This window comes from Habropoda laboriosa, unplaced genomic scaffold, assembly GCF_001263275.1.
Source record: "Habropoda laboriosa isolate 0110345459 unplaced genomic scaffold, ASM126327v1 scaffold205, whole genome shotgun sequence".
Classification (NCBI taxonomy): domain Eukaryota; kingdom Metazoa; phylum Arthropoda; class Insecta; order Hymenoptera; family Apidae; genus Habropoda; species Habropoda laboriosa.
This window is the reverse complement of record NW_017100322.1, coordinates 688,791-707,678: the sequence shown is the minus strand read 5'-3', so window position 1 is coordinate 707,678 and position 18,888 is coordinate 688,791. Positions and strand designations below refer to the sequence as shown.

The 18,888-nt window shown below is 36.4% G+C and overlaps 2 protein-coding genes across 2 annotated transcripts; both read right to left on the bottom strand.

Moving 5' to 3' along the window:
• Window positions 1–2,273, bottom strand: LOC108574383 (CUE domain-containing protein 2). The gene is made up of 5 exons (XM_017936964.1): window positions 2,235–2,273; window positions 1,213–1,302; window positions 770–1,106; window positions 485–658; window positions 1–289 (listed from the first exon to the last, which is right to left on the bottom strand). Exons 2-5 carry the CDS (start codon window positions 1,299–1,301, stop codon window positions 29–31), a joined length of 861 nt encoding a protein of 286 aa, XP_017792453.1. The 5' UTR covers window position 1,302; window positions 2,235–2,273; the 3' UTR covers window positions 1–28.
• A 2,599-nt stretch (window positions 2,274–4,872) lies between these two features.
• On the bottom strand, window positions 4,873–14,293 carry LOC108574364. The gene is made up of 7 exons (XM_017936943.1): window positions 14,141–14,293; window positions 11,266–11,382; window positions 10,595–10,847; window positions 10,313–10,435; window positions 6,013–6,281; window positions 5,567–5,917; window positions 4,873–5,487 (listed from the first exon to the last, which is right to left on the bottom strand). Exons 1-7 carry the CDS (start codon window positions 14,291–14,293, stop codon window positions 4,873–4,875), a joined length of 1,881 nt encoding a protein of 626 aa, XP_017792432.1.
• Between the last annotated feature and the right edge of the window lie 4,595 nt (window positions 14,294–18,888).

The window sequence follows — 18,888 nt, the reverse complement described above, 5'->3', positions numbered from 1 at the left end:
GATCGGGGGGTGGAGGCAAAGGGACTGGTTACGGTCGGCAATGACCCCTTTTCCTACCACCTTCGTTGCCATCCTCCTCTTCGCCGCCCCTTCTCACTTCAGTGTAACGTTCACCCTTCACGCTCACGATCTTGTTGTCCAGATAGCGTACTAATTTTTTTGGTTCCGTTTTTGGGGCAACTGGACGGTGCTCACGCGAATCATCATCTCTGTCGACGTAACTATACCGTGCGATGATACGTGACTTCAGTTCCTCGTCGTTCACTCTGGCCTTGTTACGACCGTTTGGCTACGCAAGATAATTACGCTATTTTATGTCGTTTAACTCATAATTGTTAGTTAACTGGTCCACTACTATGAAAATGCAAGTGCATACACGTATACGTTAATAGTGTTTTAGATAGTACAAGTATTAAGCACTATCTAAGGAATACATTAGATAAATGTTTTAGCTATAGATATATCGTGGAAAGTGGATACTTACTGTTAAAAATGTAAGATTACTAACAATGCTTTGTCCTGCTTCTTGTCTATGAAGAACAAGTTGTGCTGCCTGTGCTATATCACCACCAGCAACTGCCAAACAATGTCTGGCTTCTGCTGGACTTGCAGCTGGGAACATTTCTTGTAAAAGTGCAACTTGATGCCAAGATGATTCCTGATGAGGAAAGTACATTAATATTTAAAAGTGTGTTGTGTATAGCAAACAAAATTTTGTATGCAATTAAAAACAAGGTGGTGATTTGTAAGAGAAGACAAAAGAGCTTACTTCTGCGAAGTATTCTCCACTAGAATCACTTCCAGCATCGCTTGTTTCTGAGAGATGATGAACTCTCATTCTTTGTGTACCAGGAGGTAACAAAGCTGATAGACTTATCTGACTTAAGGGATCCTGAGCTTGCAAATTTTCACTGCCTTTAGTTTCTTGCTTTAGTTTACTTTCAATATCTAATAACCATTTGGACACAGCTTCCTTTTCAATGGTAGAAAATTCAGGAAGACAAGCAGATACCATTTCACATAATCCATCAACATCCAAGTCTTCCTCAAGTGCACTTTTTTCTACCATACTCACCACATAGCTCAGAACAATATCATCTATTAAACTGAAAAGAATATCTTTATAAATTACAAAAGCACAATGAACAAGCTTACATTCCACGTGTATTTCTTTCAAATCATACACAAAAGAGGTTTTTTTCAGTTCTTTACCTCAACTGGGCAGTGGGTACTTCTTTTCTCACAAAACTAAATAAGGACTTCTTCACCAATTCTTCCTTTTCATCCATTGTACGATTCATCCTAGAACAATCACAAAAATTTATTAAAATATTGTTCATTATATTCACCCAAAGATCACTTGTCACTGAAAAATTTGCACAGACCTAACTTATCCTTCACAAACTCAATTTTATATCAATTAGTATAATCTTAAATAATCAATCCATTAAAAGAATAAAATATCTCATAAAACTTAATACTGAACCCATTTTACTTGATTATAACTACATTTTCATTCAACAATTGATCTGAAATAATTTAACGATTGTTCATAGAAAAAGGCTAAGAATGATGACATACAGTTGCCAAACAAACTCATCTTTTAAAGCATAAACATAAAAAATCTTATTTAGAAAAAAATTAACATTCTTCTTCAATGAAATACTTCAATGAAAATAAACTTGAAACAACTTTTTGGAAAAAAATTTACATAAAAAATTATCGGAACAATGTCTTGAATGAAAATTCATGAATTACAATATTCTAATACGAACTTGTCGAAGCTGAGTTCGAATTACTGCACAGTAATTTAACTGCGTCTCGAATTGAAAGCGAACAACTAATTGTGATCGAATTAAAATTTCGTTTCGGAAACTTCATTTTCGAAGGGTAATCGTACTTTAGCGATTACCTTTTCAGTTAGGTTAAGAGAAATAAGACAAAACGGATGACATACAGTCTGAAATGAAATTGCATTCAACGAAGAACTTTAATTAAAGTCATAATTCTGTACGAAACGTAACGAGATTGTTTTTTCTCGTACACTGAAAAGTGAAAAATAACTGAAAAGGATCGTCAGGAAAAATGAAAAAGGAACGGGAAGAATTGACAAAAAGGTGGTAGCAGCGCCGGTCACATCGAGCTCTTAACATTTCCGTTCATCTGCGTAGATCGTAGGATTCCATGAAATAACATTAACATCTTTTATCGTGAAAATAGGCGCGATTACGAACCTGATCTCGTTCACTTGTTCAAAGTCCTCGGATCGTACTTCAGGCTGAAAACTGATAAAAATTTCGTATACAAACAACGTTTCTCGATTTGACAGTTTGGTAAGGGGAGGGGTGGAGATAACGTGGCGCCATCACGGTCTGCGACCCACTTCGGGATCAAATCAGCAATCCCTTTATTATAATTTTAATAATGAAAGGATTTAAAAGGAACAATTATTGCGTGGAATAAGATGATTTTCCCCATTCAGAGTGAACGAAAAAAAATGTACCTTTTTATATTGATGTTGCAAGATGTATCCTATTACAGTGAACACAGAAATTCGATTTATATCGGAGTAGTGATATCGACACTGCAACTCCTGAAATGTGTATGGTATAAATATTAATTTGTATGTAATGCAAGTCTAGTGAAATTTAGTAGTACTAGTAGTGAAATTTAATCATTCAAATGCAGTTTATTTTGCAGAGATATACATTGAACTTGTGGGTTTAAAATTGTTGCTGCATAATTATGCATCATTGTCCTTTTATAATAAACTTTTTTATCATTAGATATTCTCTGCAATAAAAACTGAACAAAAGAGTCTAATTTCCATTTATATATAAATACCAAAAACGGTAACTAAAAAAAAAAAAACATTTTCATTACATCCCTGGAAATATCATTAAAATAATTTGACTATCTATAGCCGTAGTATGCGAATAAATTACAATATTTTCTTTAATTTCTTATCTTATGGACAAATTTTTTAGATTTTATAATAAGAATAGTACATTTTTTATAACATGCATAACACAAATCATTTTGCTATATATTGTTATAGCAATTTATTTATAAGACATAATTTCACATGTTACAATGTACATATACTTTCCAATCATACATGGATTTTTACAATAAACATAATTTTGTCTCTATCTTCGATTTAGTACGTATCATATACGTAGAATGTTACTTTTACATAATGCTTACATACAGATATAATATTAAAAAAGTATTCTTTTCGAAAAAAATTTACGTAATAATCCCTAGGAACCTAAAAGAGTTGTTACAGTGTAATCGAAACTATGATACTAAATCATAAATCGTAAATTTATTGATTTTGCAATCTTATTTAATAATAATGAATTTTTATGACTAACATAAATGCATGAACTTTTTATTAATTTATTAATAAAATCAGACATCCTATTTCATATAACGGATACGTATTTAAAAGAATACAACTATAATAAATTTTATATAACGCAAATAACAGAAAAAGGAGTTGTAAACTTGTTTTTACATAATTTATAAATATCAATGTGTTGTACTGTTTGTCATTAAATTATACTGCAAACAGACGAAGTCAACAGGTACAACTTTCCCTTTAAGAAGCAACACTTTTTAAAATACTCACATATCCGTGATTAAAATAAAAAACGAACCTCCTAGTTTTCGGTAACGCTTCAAAATAATAACTGTATTAATAAAAATAATTGATCAACTTCCACATGATTACTGAAGTTGATTTGTAAGTTACAAGATTGTAATATTATAAAAGTTTAGATCGATTTGTCTTTGACAAATAAATTACAATTATAATTAAAAACGTGAAGGTCATGTATCGTACTCAAATTTCTACAAGTCACACAATAAAACTGGTTATAGGTACTTTTATAAATATTTACACTTAATTAATAATCTTCATTTAAATCGTACTTTCTGACATAGTCATTTGTATAGAAATATCAGTTTCGAACAGTGAACTTGGAGAAAATGCTCGAAAGATATACGTAGCTGCTATGATTCGTAGAGTAAGTGGTAAAAATAGTTTTACTTTTCAATCGTTTACGTTCTATTTACAATATCGATGAAATATTTGTCATACTTCTCCGGAAATAAACAATCGAGTTTCAATATTATAACTATTCTACGTCTCGATCGATCAAAAACAAATAAAGCTGAGATTGCATATGCGCCTAATGATTCATTGCAATGGTCGATTACATAAGGCGATATCACAAAAGTAATATACATGGAACACAGCTAGAAGTATACTGTTCGATTTTTTGTTTGGGATTTGGAATAAAATAATAATCTTGTTTAATGATTTCCGTCTTTTTGGCCGCAAATGTGCCTCCCGACAAAGACTATCTGTCAACTACAAACTTATCTTTTAATGTTCGCTAAAATGTCCTTAATCTCTTCATTGTATTCCTAAAACTTTCGAGATTTTTAAAAAAGGTTATTAGAAACATTAAACATCTTCCATAACTGAAAAAGAGCGATGAAGATTAGACAATTCAAATGTTCATCTGAACGAGGACTACAGAAGAAGAGTGACCAGCCAAAAGCAGGAAACAAAATACTCCATAAAAAGAATTGAAGAAGATATTCCACACTCCTAATGTGAAGAGAATCAGGACGTAGATGGCAAAGATATAGCTACTGATTCAGAAAAGAAGAAAATAATCGAAATCCATACTCAATGAACAAATTCACGTTTCAGAATAAAAAGAATAAAAGTCTATAAGAACTATGTTCTCATAGCAATACTGGATAATTCTAAGAACTCCTTAAGAAATCAAAATATAGATATCTATTCGTTCTTTTCACTTTCCCATCGGATGATCTGAGTTTCCATTAATTGCTTTACTAAACCGGCTTCTTTTCTTTTGAGCATTGTTCCTTTTCGACTCCACTTCCTTCACCGTCGTCAAGTTCGACAGAACTAAAATCCCTGGATTCTTCTTTACTGTCCTTGTTTGAGACGATTTCCGTTTCTTCGACTATGTCCTGTTCCTGTTCTAGAAAGTCCGTAGGTACAAATTCCATTTGATCTTCGCTATCGTTTATATCAGGTGGTTCAGGTATCTCGCAGAAATGAATTTCCCTTTCGCCATCGGTGGTCTCATTGCCACCCGGATCATCCTCTTCGTGTAAACTCATAAGCTTGTCAAAGTTCGACGGTGTTGAACTATCCTCGTTATTCTCGGGAAATATCTCCGTAGGGCTAAGAGGTATATCTAAAGGTTCCATCTTAACTATAGCAGTCGGTGACGTAGGCGTAACAGGTCGTTGTAAGCGTATCTTCGTAAAGGGTTTCGGCTCGATAGGTTCTGAGTGTTGCCGTTTTTGTGCACGTTTCGGACTAGAAGGCATAGAAACTCCGGAAGAGGAAGCTTTCTCTTTGGTCTCTGAAGCGGCTCGAGGAACTGGTTGTGATACTACTGGCTTTGATTGAGGAATAAGTAGAGGTGGCTTTGGATTCTGTGTAAAGTAAATATTCTTTATGCAAACTCTATCAAGAAAACCTATGTTTGATCAAGAAACAGAACGTGTTTTTCACCTGAGATGAAGGATTTGGTCCAGCTAATCCTTTTACTTGTAACGCCTCTGCTGCGTTTAACAGTTGCGGTAGCTTATCGTGGGCAACGTTTACCTCGCCACGGTACATAAATTTGACTAGCGCTTCCACTTCCCAAAATTTAAGATCTTTCATTAAAATAATCGGATGCTGACACGGGTTCTCGCGTAACAGATCCGCGAGATAATCACTGCACGACGATAGTATCATTTTGTGACACTTCAACGAACGGCCCTCGCAGGCCAAGGTAACATCGACGAATTGTTCGGAATCCAACAAGGATGGGAAACTATTCTGCATGTTACTGTGATAACTGTTCCATCTTAAACAAACCTAAACCACAAAAGTGTTGAATATTTAAATTGTTGACATAAAACGTGACATTTTGAAACCTTTCATTCTTCATTATTTAATAGATTAATACATACCTCTGTAGGCTGTTGATGTACAATACTATGAGGTATTCCTTGATTGGTCTGCCGTGGTGGCATTTTAATCGTTGTGGGTGCAACCTGTTTTACTTTCAGAGGTATTGTTTTTAACACAAGAGTCTTTGGTTGTCGTTGCTGCTGTTGCTGCTGCTGTTGCTGTGATATAGGTGCTGGTGCAATGTTTCTAATATGAGATCTTACCAATGATTGTGCTGCTATTCTTATAGCCTTTCCAGTTGTATTGGCCTGAGAAGGTGTTTGTAATACTGCAAAAAGATACTTTCATTACTCTCATTATAAACATAATTAATAAACCACATAAAAGTGTAACTGTAATTCTTATCTCTCTGTACTCATTAATATAACTCTCCAGAAGATATCAGAAAGGTATCCCAATAATATATACAGTCATATACATATAGACTGTCCGGTACTCAAAAAATAAAAATGCCCTTTAGTGACAGATCTTAGTATTATTCATACAGTGAATACAAACTAAATTGCAACCTTATCCTATTTAAACTCATACACACAGTATAACAATATGCTCATCAACAACTTCCAAACTATTGTCAAGTTACACAATATCACTCTCCCAGTCGTAAATCACCATCAATAACCAACTATCATTACCGTGATAGCGACTGCCAATGAGTCTGCCACCGTGGTGTACCCTGAGGTGTCGATGAAGGTTCGTTGTACCGCACTGTCGTGGATTCGCGCCGCCCCTGACCACGACCGCCCCGCAGATTCTGCACTGGGCACGTAGAGGATCGTTTGCACACAAGTCAAAATGAGCCCAGACCGCGCTCGGATTTGTCATGGCACGTAGGCTACGTGCATGCGAACGAACACGGTCCGTGGCGCCCGCGTGACGGCTCGTCGACGAGGGCGGCGACGGAGACGGCATTTCTGCCGCCTCCAGATAGCAATCATCCTCGTCCTCCGGCTCTTGCTTCATCGCGACGTCCTCGAGCCGGATGCCCTCCACGATATCCTCGTTGGAAGACGTGGCGTCGCGATTTCGCTCCCGTTGTTGCTCCTGTAGGAGACGGCGAGCAGTCAGCTTCACGGTGTCCTTACAGGCCACCAGTACAAGCCGACCCGCCGTAGTAGCCGTTGTGCTCGTTGCTCTTGAATCAGCTATCTCAATCCCAACTCCACGCCGATCGTGTTTCCGTTCCTTTCTGCGGGACGAAAACGCGACACATTCTCAGACATCCGAAAAAGTGACATCCTCATATTGAACGCGAATCGATTTCTCCCGCGCGTTGACATTCTGACTTTGCGTTAAATGTCTCGACGTTTTATCACGTTCTTATTTTCAACAAGTAGAGCGAGAATTTGAAATATAAAAAGAAAAGGAAAGACGCGTGGAGTTAACTGGAGTAACGAACTGATCGCTTGCTGGTATATAGATTTTACGAGTGGGTTCGAAAAGGTAAATTTTGCGTTGGCGGTTTGATTGTATTCAGATCGTAGGTGGATCTACGATGTTCGTCGATTTACCACGTTGGGCCAATCGAGAACTGTGTCACGTCATTTAACCTATTTCGAATATCGAGCTGAATGGAAAATCAGATTAATGACCTTGATGTTAAATTCATCATAATCTCTGTCTATGTGGAGCGGTTTTGTAAGAGAATGCGAGGGAGTAGTTCTAAAAAGCAATGTTACATTACTTAATTTTTGAGTAAATATAATTAATAAACGAAATACTTCCTATGTATCGATATAAATATCATGTTTGAATGTACAAGTGTATTGCATAATCCTAAATATAAGGTGTTATAAATTCATAAAACGAATGTAGTAATTAAATCAGCGGTATAAAATCAATTAGTCAACGATTTGTGGCTACAGTAGTCGTTTTTCAGTATGGCGTTTCCATAAAAAGCACGAACGATAATCGTCCAGTGAGTAGATAAAATATATATATGCTTGTTCTCGCACTATCTTTCTCTGAATGCCTCTCTATTACTCCCTCTCCTTTTAGCACACCGTGGCATCATTCAGCAGACGACACACGGATAATACGTATTAACGATTTATCCGATGAGAACGTGCGATAGTATAGCACACGTATATTATGCAGACTAGATCGATATTGTATTGCAACGTGTCACAATACGAACGATCAACGATAATTGTAAAAAAAAAAACTAAATTTTCAGAAATCTACGTGTGTAATCGAAAACGATCTAAAAACATCTACGGAAGTTCTACACCATCTGCAAAGTTCCTTTCTTTCTTCTCTTCTCTCCCCTCTCTTTCCTGATTCTAAATCTCCCCTCTCTCTCCCCCACCAAACGAACGACGTTGCTCGTCTCTATACACGTTCCCTCGATCCTACTCGCTTCACATCTATCTCTCCCTCACTCTTGCTCATTCTATCTCTATCTATCTCCTTCGTATTCTCTTACTCGCTCTTTTGTTCTTACTCAGTCACTCCCTCTCCTTCTTGCCTCCCCGAAGATCACTCTTGAGCGACCGGCTATAAAATGGCAACCGTTGCGACCGAGCACGATATCGAGTGGCACACGCCACAGCTACGTCGCTTCTCGTCTACTGTACCTCTGTGCTTTCTTTTCCTTTCTGTCTTTGTTCCTCTTTCTTTGTCGTTTGTCGCAGTGTCACTTAACCCAATCCAGTCGTTCGATTCGCGGCTACGAACCGGTTCGATTTCGTGTTGCGTCGCGTCGCGTCAGAGAGCCGTTATACCGACGACCACGCGACAATTTATCGACCCTCGGACGCACGATTCCCAGGAGTGTGATATTCGAACGACACCACGAATCGCTCGATTTCTTGATTCTCTCTGTTCTCGATTCCCTCTCCCTTTCTCTCTCTCTCTCTCTCTCTTTCACTGTGGATGAGGATTCTCACGAAATCGACACTTGCTTCCTATCTCTCTTCGTGTGTCTATCTCTCGCGGTCTTGTGTAAACGTTTCACGATCAACCGGTATCGGATATGGTCGTCTGTAGACGGTACGGCGACGACACGAGAAGAGAATTCGTCAAAAAATTCCGTTCCTTCTTTGTACGGTGTTCAACGTACAAATATATATTCGTCACGAGCGGAAGATCGTCGAACGCGCAAGAGAGTGCTTGTGCTGAGGGACGCGGTTTATCACCACTCGATCGACAGAATCGTTAGTGAGTTCGGAGCGAGTTTTTTTCACGACGCGTCCCGACGGTGTGTGCTCGCTACGAGAGCGGAACGATTTTCCCCGAAGCCGAACCCGGGAGTGACTAAAATCGAAATCGGTGGACGAACAGGGGCGCGTCAGGGCGCGCATGTGCGACGGCGCCGCCGGTCGTCGACGCATATTATCCGTGCCGTGTTTCGTGTTGCTATCGTGTGCGCGTTCCCGGGTCTCTCCTCGCTAAGGAATTACTAACCGACCTGATCACGTTTGACTCTCTCGCTCGGGCACGCCGCGCGAATTCTCATCGATCGGGTGCCGCTTCTACGGCTCCCTTTTTTTCGCGCGCATCTTCAAGACGCCCGCCATCTTGGAACAGGGACAAGAGAACGCAATTGAAATGCGTCGCTCGTTAATTGCTTAACGTTTTGCACGCGTTCCACACGCGATACAATTTGCACGTGTTGATCAGTTTCCAAATTTCCCGAGCTATGGGTAGGCGTAACGCCGTTCGATCGTTGAAATTATGTGCGATAGTTAAAGTGTGATTTTATGGTTAGTTTCGTGAAACAAATTCGTATAATTAAAAGATTCGCCTTACAGAATTATTTTAAATTTATTGTTTCTGAAAATTTATCAAATTATATGTGTTCTTGCTTGTTTTACGTATTGATGAAGATAAATGGTTTGAAATTAACGTTGCAATCGGTTCTTTCTTATTTAGAAATAAAGTATTAATTTTTATCTTATCATAAATGCAACAGGAAATACAGTGCTCAGTTTACCAATGATATACGCTCGTGAAATAATTCTATTTTAATTTAAAAATAAGTTACTCAAGTTCTACAGTATTAAGAAGATATACAAATACATCGTTCAAAATATTTCTACTTAATTAGAAACATTTATATTATCGGTTACCCAATCTCTTACCGATCTTCCGGAGAATCATTTAATGAGTATCATTAACACTATATCAATACACGATCATTTATTAAGCATATCATATACCAAAAAGAGAAAATGAATAAAAACTCAATAAATAAAAACATTTTAATATTAAGCTATGCACTCAATTTAACATATAAATCCATCTTTGACAATTGTAATAAATTATTAAATATATAACACTGTGCTTCAAAATACTTACCTTTTCTAGCTGTTGTCCGGGTTTTCGGTTTCCTATCTGTTTGCTCCTCTAGTATATCATTCTCTTTGTGAAATACTCGTTGCGGCACATTCTCGGACTTCACAGTACTATTCCCTTCTACATCTACGAAACACATAAAATTTCCATCAGATACTACGCGTGACAAAAACATCTCGCTTCGTATCGTCGAAGCCCAGCTTGCTCTCGGTCGTATTTTCTAAACTTCAGTCGTCAATTCGCGAACGAGCAAAGACGACATCGATGGAAAGTTAGTACACTTACTTGTTAACACGCAGGGTTTGCCAAGAGCCAAGTAACGCTTCCTGGCAACCTGAGCGGCTGCGAAATCTGGCTTATGATTGTGTTCCATACGCACCCTCGGTTTTGTGCAACTCGTGGTAGTGATAAGACTACCTCTGCAGTGCATTGTTCTACCGACGCATCTCCATCGAATGTTATATGGTTGCTTCTTGTGCAGCGTGTACATGTAACCCCGGTGTATCAATTTTGGACCACCTTTGTTTGATAGCACAACCTGCGGTATGAATTAATGTAGATCAATATTAATATTAATTTATAATTAAACTCTTATTAATAGTAATTTGTTATTCAATAATTAATAACATAGTATGTTCAATGAAATTGGAAAGAATGCATGGTAACTAACATGTTGGAAATTTGAATGTAAATGGGGATTATTCATGATATTGAAAACAAAACGTTTAATGTCCCTAAGAGCAAAACATGAACAAAATGGTAATCAGAAACAAATTAGATCTTTTTGACTGAAGATCAAATTACACTTTTTCTCCTCCAGTGATTTTAAGCATTATAATATTTATAAAAACAAATAATTGTATATAATATTTTGTAACTAAATTTAAACATTTTTAATTATTTAAAAAGAGTGACCGCTGAAGGTTATGTGATTTTAAAGTTTCTTTGTTCCGTACTTCGGCCACATTTAGATCATCATCGCCAGAATTCTCATCAAGAAGAGACGATGTGGAAGCTTCTTCCTTGATTTGCGTTTTGTTTTGGTTGGACGCACTTCTCACGCGTTGTGGCATCTTATTTCACGTTCTATTCTCCCTTATAGTAAACACTGCAAGCTCTTAATAATCCATTGTTCTTGGCATTGACCTAAAAAATTATTGCTGCTACTAAAAAATTTTTTAAAGTGACCTATTTATATTCGATGGAAATAACTATGTCAAAGTAACCTTACAGGCCTTTCATACCAACTAATCTCAAATCGTTATCAGTAAACTTAATAGTATTTCAAATTCCATTTTAATTATGTATATACCTGTTCTCCTTTGCAATACTAAATTTATGCCTAACTCATTTTAATTTATCATACTTTTTCTGAAAAAAAGATCAGAAAATATACAAAAAAAAATAATGTAAATATTAAAAAAAGTATAACAAAATTTATAAATTAAGTACTTTAACTTCACAATTAGAGTTATGTTTGCCTATATAATCTTTTTCACAATGTTTCCATAAATAGCCATGCATATAAAACTCCATTTCCGACCGAGGACGCGAATCGACTTCTCGATCGTGGGTTTGAACGGCCCACCGATCTCTCGAATGATATACCGACGCGATTTTCGCAATTGCATCTGTCTGCCCAGCTTCTATTACTGTGAAATCGTTTAAACGGCTCCGTACCTATGCACGCGCCAAAAATAGCACAGGACGGAGAGATGAACAGTGGGTCTATAGAACCTCGGAAATCGTGCGTGCTAGAAATTTCAGTCTGCCTCGTGTTCGTTCGCGGACCAATCTCTTTTTCCTCTTCCCTCCTCGTTTTTTTCTCCGATCACGTTGTCTCACTCGCACCAATCTTGAGGAGCATTCGCAACGAAGCGTGCGAAGAAACCGTCTGATTTGATGTTAATTTTAAAAACGAATATTCTCTGTTACTAATTTGCAACACAATTTATAACACTTTTATGAAAAGCTTGAGATTTTAGTGATAGTGAGTTAATGTAGTATCTTTCTTATAAATAATGATATATTTGTAATTTCATACGAGAAAAATCGACCTAAACTTGTTACTGAAAAACTTACATATTGTACATTATGTCATTTTAAATGTTGAGATTCTCAGCTATGTCTCTTCCTTTATGTGTCGAATATACGTAAGTTTATTGTCTTTTTTGTTATTTTTTTAACGCATTTTTTTATTGTCTTTTTATGTTGCCTTAGTTTGTGTTACTTTACAAATGTGGAAAAATACGGGACAAACGGCAAGTATCGGGTCTGTGAATGCTCGTCACTTCATTATGCCAATGCCAATATTGGTGTCTCTATATGTATAACTAGCCGATGATTTTATTTAATTTCTTGTGTAAAGTGCAAAGGTTTCTCAGGCATGTAAATGTACATTAAAAACTGTGTTTGTAATAAACTTAAAAAAAATCAGTATCATTGAACTCTCTATGGTGTCATTTTTTATCTTTCCTTTCATAACTTTAATTAAAAAATGCTTATTTCTGATAAACATCAAAGCAGCAAAGTTCAATACCTTACCTTTTCAGCTTTTTATAATAATACGAACGATTATAAAAAACTCATAAAATGTAAAGCATTGAAAATAGGAACTTACACGAAGCTTTAAATCAACACGTTCGTGGCACAGCATTTTTTTAACTTCAACGAACGCATCAGTAAAGCATTGTACTAACTTCCGCCTAAAATCGTTTTTTATTGTACCATCTAATAAAATCGTTTTTCACACGAGCATAGAGTATCGGTAGTAATACTCACGTGTTATTGACACGTAATTCAATCCGTAAAATCCGCAGGAACGTCCATAGTACAGTCATACATGTATAAATAAAGGTATCACGAGCCCAAGAAAGAAAACGACAAGATGAACGATCTCTGGCGTTTCTTCAGGGAACCTAATCGTGATTCTCGATCCCGATCAAGATGAATCGATATCCAGACAGCCAGCAAGCCGGCCCGGCTAGGTAATAGCCGTTTTCGCCGAAACTGACGAATGGCCAAACGAAAATGGCGAAACGCTGTTGATCGGATCTTGCGCAATAAACGCCGCAGTCTGGAACGAGGAGAATATGGCACCGGACAAGCGCAATCAATGAACGGCACTATGGCACCAGTGCCAGACAGTTTATTCGCGCGCCACGACCGATCGTTTCTCTCGCTTTTACCATTTACGCACGGATGGCGCGCAACGCGAACTTGTTATGGGACATCTGACAGTTTTCGATAGCTTTACGGTGTTACGTTTCAAAACATGCGTCGTCGACGCGGTGTCTATGGAAAAAACTGACGGCAGCGACACGCTCGAGCTTTGGCTAAAACAAATACATGTATATGTATATGTGTGTACATTGTGATTGCGATTTCACTACGCCATAAAAAAATTTATTTCTGATGGTCACACGGATAAAAGATTGTCAGGGAAGTCGGTACGCGCGATAAGAGATTCTGGATTGGTAAAATTGGGAACATCCGTATCATCGTGGACAGAAGCTAGTAACTATGTGTGCAATGATGACCTGTAATTGAATGGATATAGCAGGGATGTATTGTAATATTCATTGTGCTCTGTATTCATTAAACTTTTTAAAAAAATCAATAGACATGTTTCATTTGTTTTGTACGTAATAGAATACTGATCATCGAAATGATTGATTCTGTATATTTTTAATATTAAATTTTGCAGTATTGAAGAAAATATATTTAAAGATTCGTGAAATATTTTTTTGGTGTATTTCTGTTTCTTTTTTTTTTACTGCATTTCGATAATCAAGACTGTGCTGTTTCTTGTCCTCTTTTATTGGGTGTTACCTCTCCTTGTCCTCTTTTATTGGATGTTACCTCTCCTTGTCCTCTTTTATTGGGTGTTACCTCTCCTTGTCCTCTGCAATGTTGTTTTACTCCACGACGTCCGACTAGTGCTCTGTTACATTTTACTTCGTGCGGTCTCATTCTACTTTGCATTATGTCGTTTTGTCACACCATCTACCTGATGTCGTGGTAACTCGTCTTATTCTACGGTGTGTTGTCTTCACCGATTCCACCGTGTATAGTTGCAAAATATATTTATATTCATTTTTGGTATCTCATTTTATCTTGAATCTTCATTTCTATATTCCTCATTACTTTTATGTTACTTGTTTGAATGCGAAACTTCTTAACATAAAAAAATTGAAGGAAAAAAGTCACACCTATCGTGGCTGATTCTTAGAACACAATAAGCTACAATTCTATACATATATAAGTTCTACATTCTATTTATAAGTTACAATTCTATGGATCACTCAGAAGATCGTCCAATCTGTTTCTTTTAATTACTTTTATTAATCGATTGTTCCAAAGGGCATGTTAAAAGATTTGTTTTGCAATGGTTCATTGTTTTTAATGTAATTTATAGTAGTACAGTATAATATTAATTAAATCGATTATATTAAATATTGTTTCCTTGTATGCACTGTGTAACCGAATAACGATACAGACGAGACTAGCACGTGGTGACCTTCGGTAGCGCTACCCCTTCACACTTTTTTTTGTCTTCTTTATCCCTAGCGCTAAGTAATTATTATTATTATTTATTTTTTTATCTTCATTTTTAATCGTTTCTTCAACGCCACATTTTCAAATAGACTCACTCTTCGCGCGAACATTCTTTCACTTCCTCTTCCTTTTCTCGTCCTTTACTCTCCATTCTATAGCGTGTGTGATCTCTCATTGTGTCTTGGCAGCGTTTTTGAACGATGAATAATAAATACTCACGTAGAAATAAATATTGAAAGGAAGCCCGTTCGAACTTAAGGACACATGACGATCAATCAAAAAAGGATTATACACGAGAGAAGCTGCTCGTGATTGTAAAAAATCATATAGTCGGTTTCAAAAATGACGGTCACGACATAAACATTCTTTTAAAGGCACAGGCAACGGGCATAGCATAATTAACTTAATAATTATCAGCATCATATTGAATTTGATGTTGCAAATCAAAGGTTATTGTTAATTAACCCTCCATGGACCACTTAATAAAATAAAATCAACATTTAAAAGTATATCTAATATAGGTTAGAATGTGTCAATTTTTTCAACCAATGTCACGTGTATTTTCTACAATGTTTAAATGTACTTTAGGGATACTTTTATTAGTAGGTTTAAATATCGATTATCGATGGGATAAGTGTCATACAATGGACTACAGAGGGTTAACGAGCGCTCAATTATATATCCGCAAAATACAAATGAATACGAAATTAATGTGTTGCACGAGAGCATACCCATCACAGAGACGCTTTACACAAATTCACCGGGGATGCCGTTGGAAAAGACGCGACGCACGTTAATCACCAAGCAGAATTCCGAATTTTTGTCGTACGTTGCTAGCAACATCGAAGTGTAACGATTTATGGTGGTACACCTGTATCTTGCTGAAAGAAAAATTCGATTAAATAATTCTTTCGTACGAGTACAAAGTGTACTACTGGCGGGTTACGCTTGAATATTTATGGTCAAGCTCAGAAATTAAGCTACATTATCGTGATTCAACAGGTTAACGTGTAACACATCGCGAATCATAGATGAAAAGTCCTTTTTAAATGAAGAAATACCTTTGTGTACGTAAGAGTTATTTGATTTGAAAAAAAATATGATTGAATAGGTGTTAAAATTTTTTGTCCCCTTATAACTTGCAAAGATTTCTTCAGTTTTTTTTCTTCTAAAGGACTGTGTATCGTTATTATGTTGATTCTATTGCATGTTTGAAGATTCATCTTTAATTAATTGTTCGATAATTCCGGCAAGGGTAGTTCTACAGGTCAATTCAATTGTTTCTACATGGTAAATTGAAAACGATCACTAAACTTGGTATTTTGTTGCTGTTACTTAGAGTATCTGCTAAATAATTGACCAAAAGTGCACTTTATGTACCCTGTTAAATGCATCCTTGACTACACAATAGAACAAACACAACTTCATTTTTAAAAAACCATTCGTTGATATCAAACATTTGCAAATAATATAAAGTCATATAAAAAGATCCAAGTTCAACAAAAAATTTTCTCCTTCAAATCAAACAATCTTTTGTATGCTTCCAACGGTTTGAGAAATAATTATATGTACATACTAAAGTCAGATTAGAACTTGACTGGCTACAGCCTCATCATAAGGAGATTCTGAACTGACGAGTAACTCCAAGGCTTATAATTTTTTCTGACTGCAAACACTGATCCGCGACATGTTTGATATTTACTTTTGTAAAATGAACGTTGGAATGTGTACTGTACATAGGATATTGCGGTAAAGTATAATTATAACAATACAACTGTATACGTAGACAGAGGCATAATGCCGGAAACATGCGAGAAACTCTAGAGTACACGAATGAGTCATAGAAACGGATGCGTCGAATCGTCGTGTATTATATAAAATCGTCTTCTCCGGTTAATTGTCGATAACCTCGTAATTATGTACAAATTTGTCGCCTCTCTTCGCCTACGTAAGAATAAAGTTGCCAATGCCTTCAAAGTCTCAGTGTCGGTTATACCATCGTGGTTGTTATATAGTACACCGTAAGATACCTAGTGATATTTCTGTATCTTATGTTCTTGTTTGCACGATGAACGTTTTAAACGTGTTGCTCGTTTCTATCGGTTTCACTATGATCCATTTTGCCTACCGGTGGCAGTTCTTCTTTTTCCTCTTTTTTTTTCTCCTTTTTTAAAAAATTCTTACATGATACATTACTTTGTTATTCTAAACCTTGAAAAATGTTCATTGTTTCATTTCAGTACTCTCTTTTTAAGGCCGGCGTTTAATTAATTTAAAAAATACATGGCTACTTTAATTTTAATAATATCAACGATATCGAGTTTATTGAATCATCTGCTTTCACGTGTTTGTTAGTCGGAATTGTTTGAATTCACAATTAGGTGATAGAGATTCCAATAAAAGCTTTCGTTACTTTGTTTTTTTAAGTTGAAGAAATTAATGGTTTTGAGCGCTAATAACAAACGTTCGGTATTAATATCTCGAAGAAGAGTTGAATAAACGCATTGTGCCTACCGGTGGCAGATTTGAAAAGCGTCGGGTGGTGTGTGTGTTTTCGCGTGTTGGCTTCCATGGTAGAATTCTGAATTCACAGAAAACGTAACCAAACACGCTCGAATCGTGAATGAAAATAACGAATAGTCTAGAGACGTGTTGTTGTGACAATCTTCTCCGTTACAATGAATTAGCAGTGATCGCAACGCGCTCGTGCCAATTATAACAAACTGTGGATGTCTTGGCATTCGTCAAACACTTCCTTCAGCTTCAATTTCACCAAAAACGAAGCAAATTGTTCGGTGATTCGCGTGTATTAGACAAACATACACTTTGGATTTAATATTTATTGTTCAAATAGAATTGAAAAATTCACGTGTCTATGTTGTAATTATAAATAATATATTTCAATAAGGAAGCAAGGATCATTAAAGCCAAAGGATACGGTTGGATCCCAAAATTAATTTTTCTTTTAATTGTAAAAAAAAAAAACAAGAAGGTAGTACTCGATAAATTCGAGTAAAACTTAAATACAATGAACAAAGCTATAATAAGCGCATTCCTCCATTAACCATCTTCCCTTTTTACAAATATTCAAATTAAAAATAGTAACAATGATTAAACCACTACGAACGATTGTATTTATACAGGAATTCTAATTACACGCGATATCTATTAAACCACTATGACCGTGATCGAGAGAAAAAGAGAAGTAAACTTTTAGAGAAAAAAAGTAAACTGGTTCGTTGATGGTGAAACCGTGTTGAGAAAGAAATCGAGCGTACCTCGTCGGAAGAACGTGACTAAATATCTGTTATGTATCTTATGTCGGAGTACAAATGAACGAACAAAATGCCAGATAGCGACGACACAAAAGCACGACGAATTTCTAACTCCTCTAGCCGGCATTGGAATATTTCTTTTCAGTCAACCCTCTCGAGTCTACACTTTCTTTTCCTTGAACGAAAGACTACGGTGACAATACGAAAGAAGCAGTGCCAGTGTGCGCTTAACATAAAACTTCTGTCACAATTTTAAAACGAAAATCGATATATCGAAGACTCGAAAGGATTCCATGCTGGGTCGACGTTTAACCTCTTGGGTTTTCACGCTATACATGTGTTGTTTATCGTGTTACAGTTTATTACGTTAAATCGTGAAAAAGCTCGCTCGCGAGCTAGGCGTTGAAAGAATCCCACTGTTAAGAGGATTAAACGACTCTGCACACCAAGGATTTGTTTGTTGTCTCTAAACGTCGTAAAAATGATGAAAAAGGAAGGAATTTAGCGGGCGTTAAAATTGTTTGACAATCTTGTAAAATACAATACACTCGTACAATAATAATCTACATCGTTTCGATTCATTTTTCTACGATTAATTTTAAACCTGTTTCATTCTTCCTTTTCCTTCTCGTTTTACTTTAGGTAATGCAAATTAGCGAGACGTGTTCCTTGGACAACGGAATATACAGTAAAAGCTTGTCGATTGAACATATACGAAAATCGATTGTAAGTTTGAGAATCGCTTGC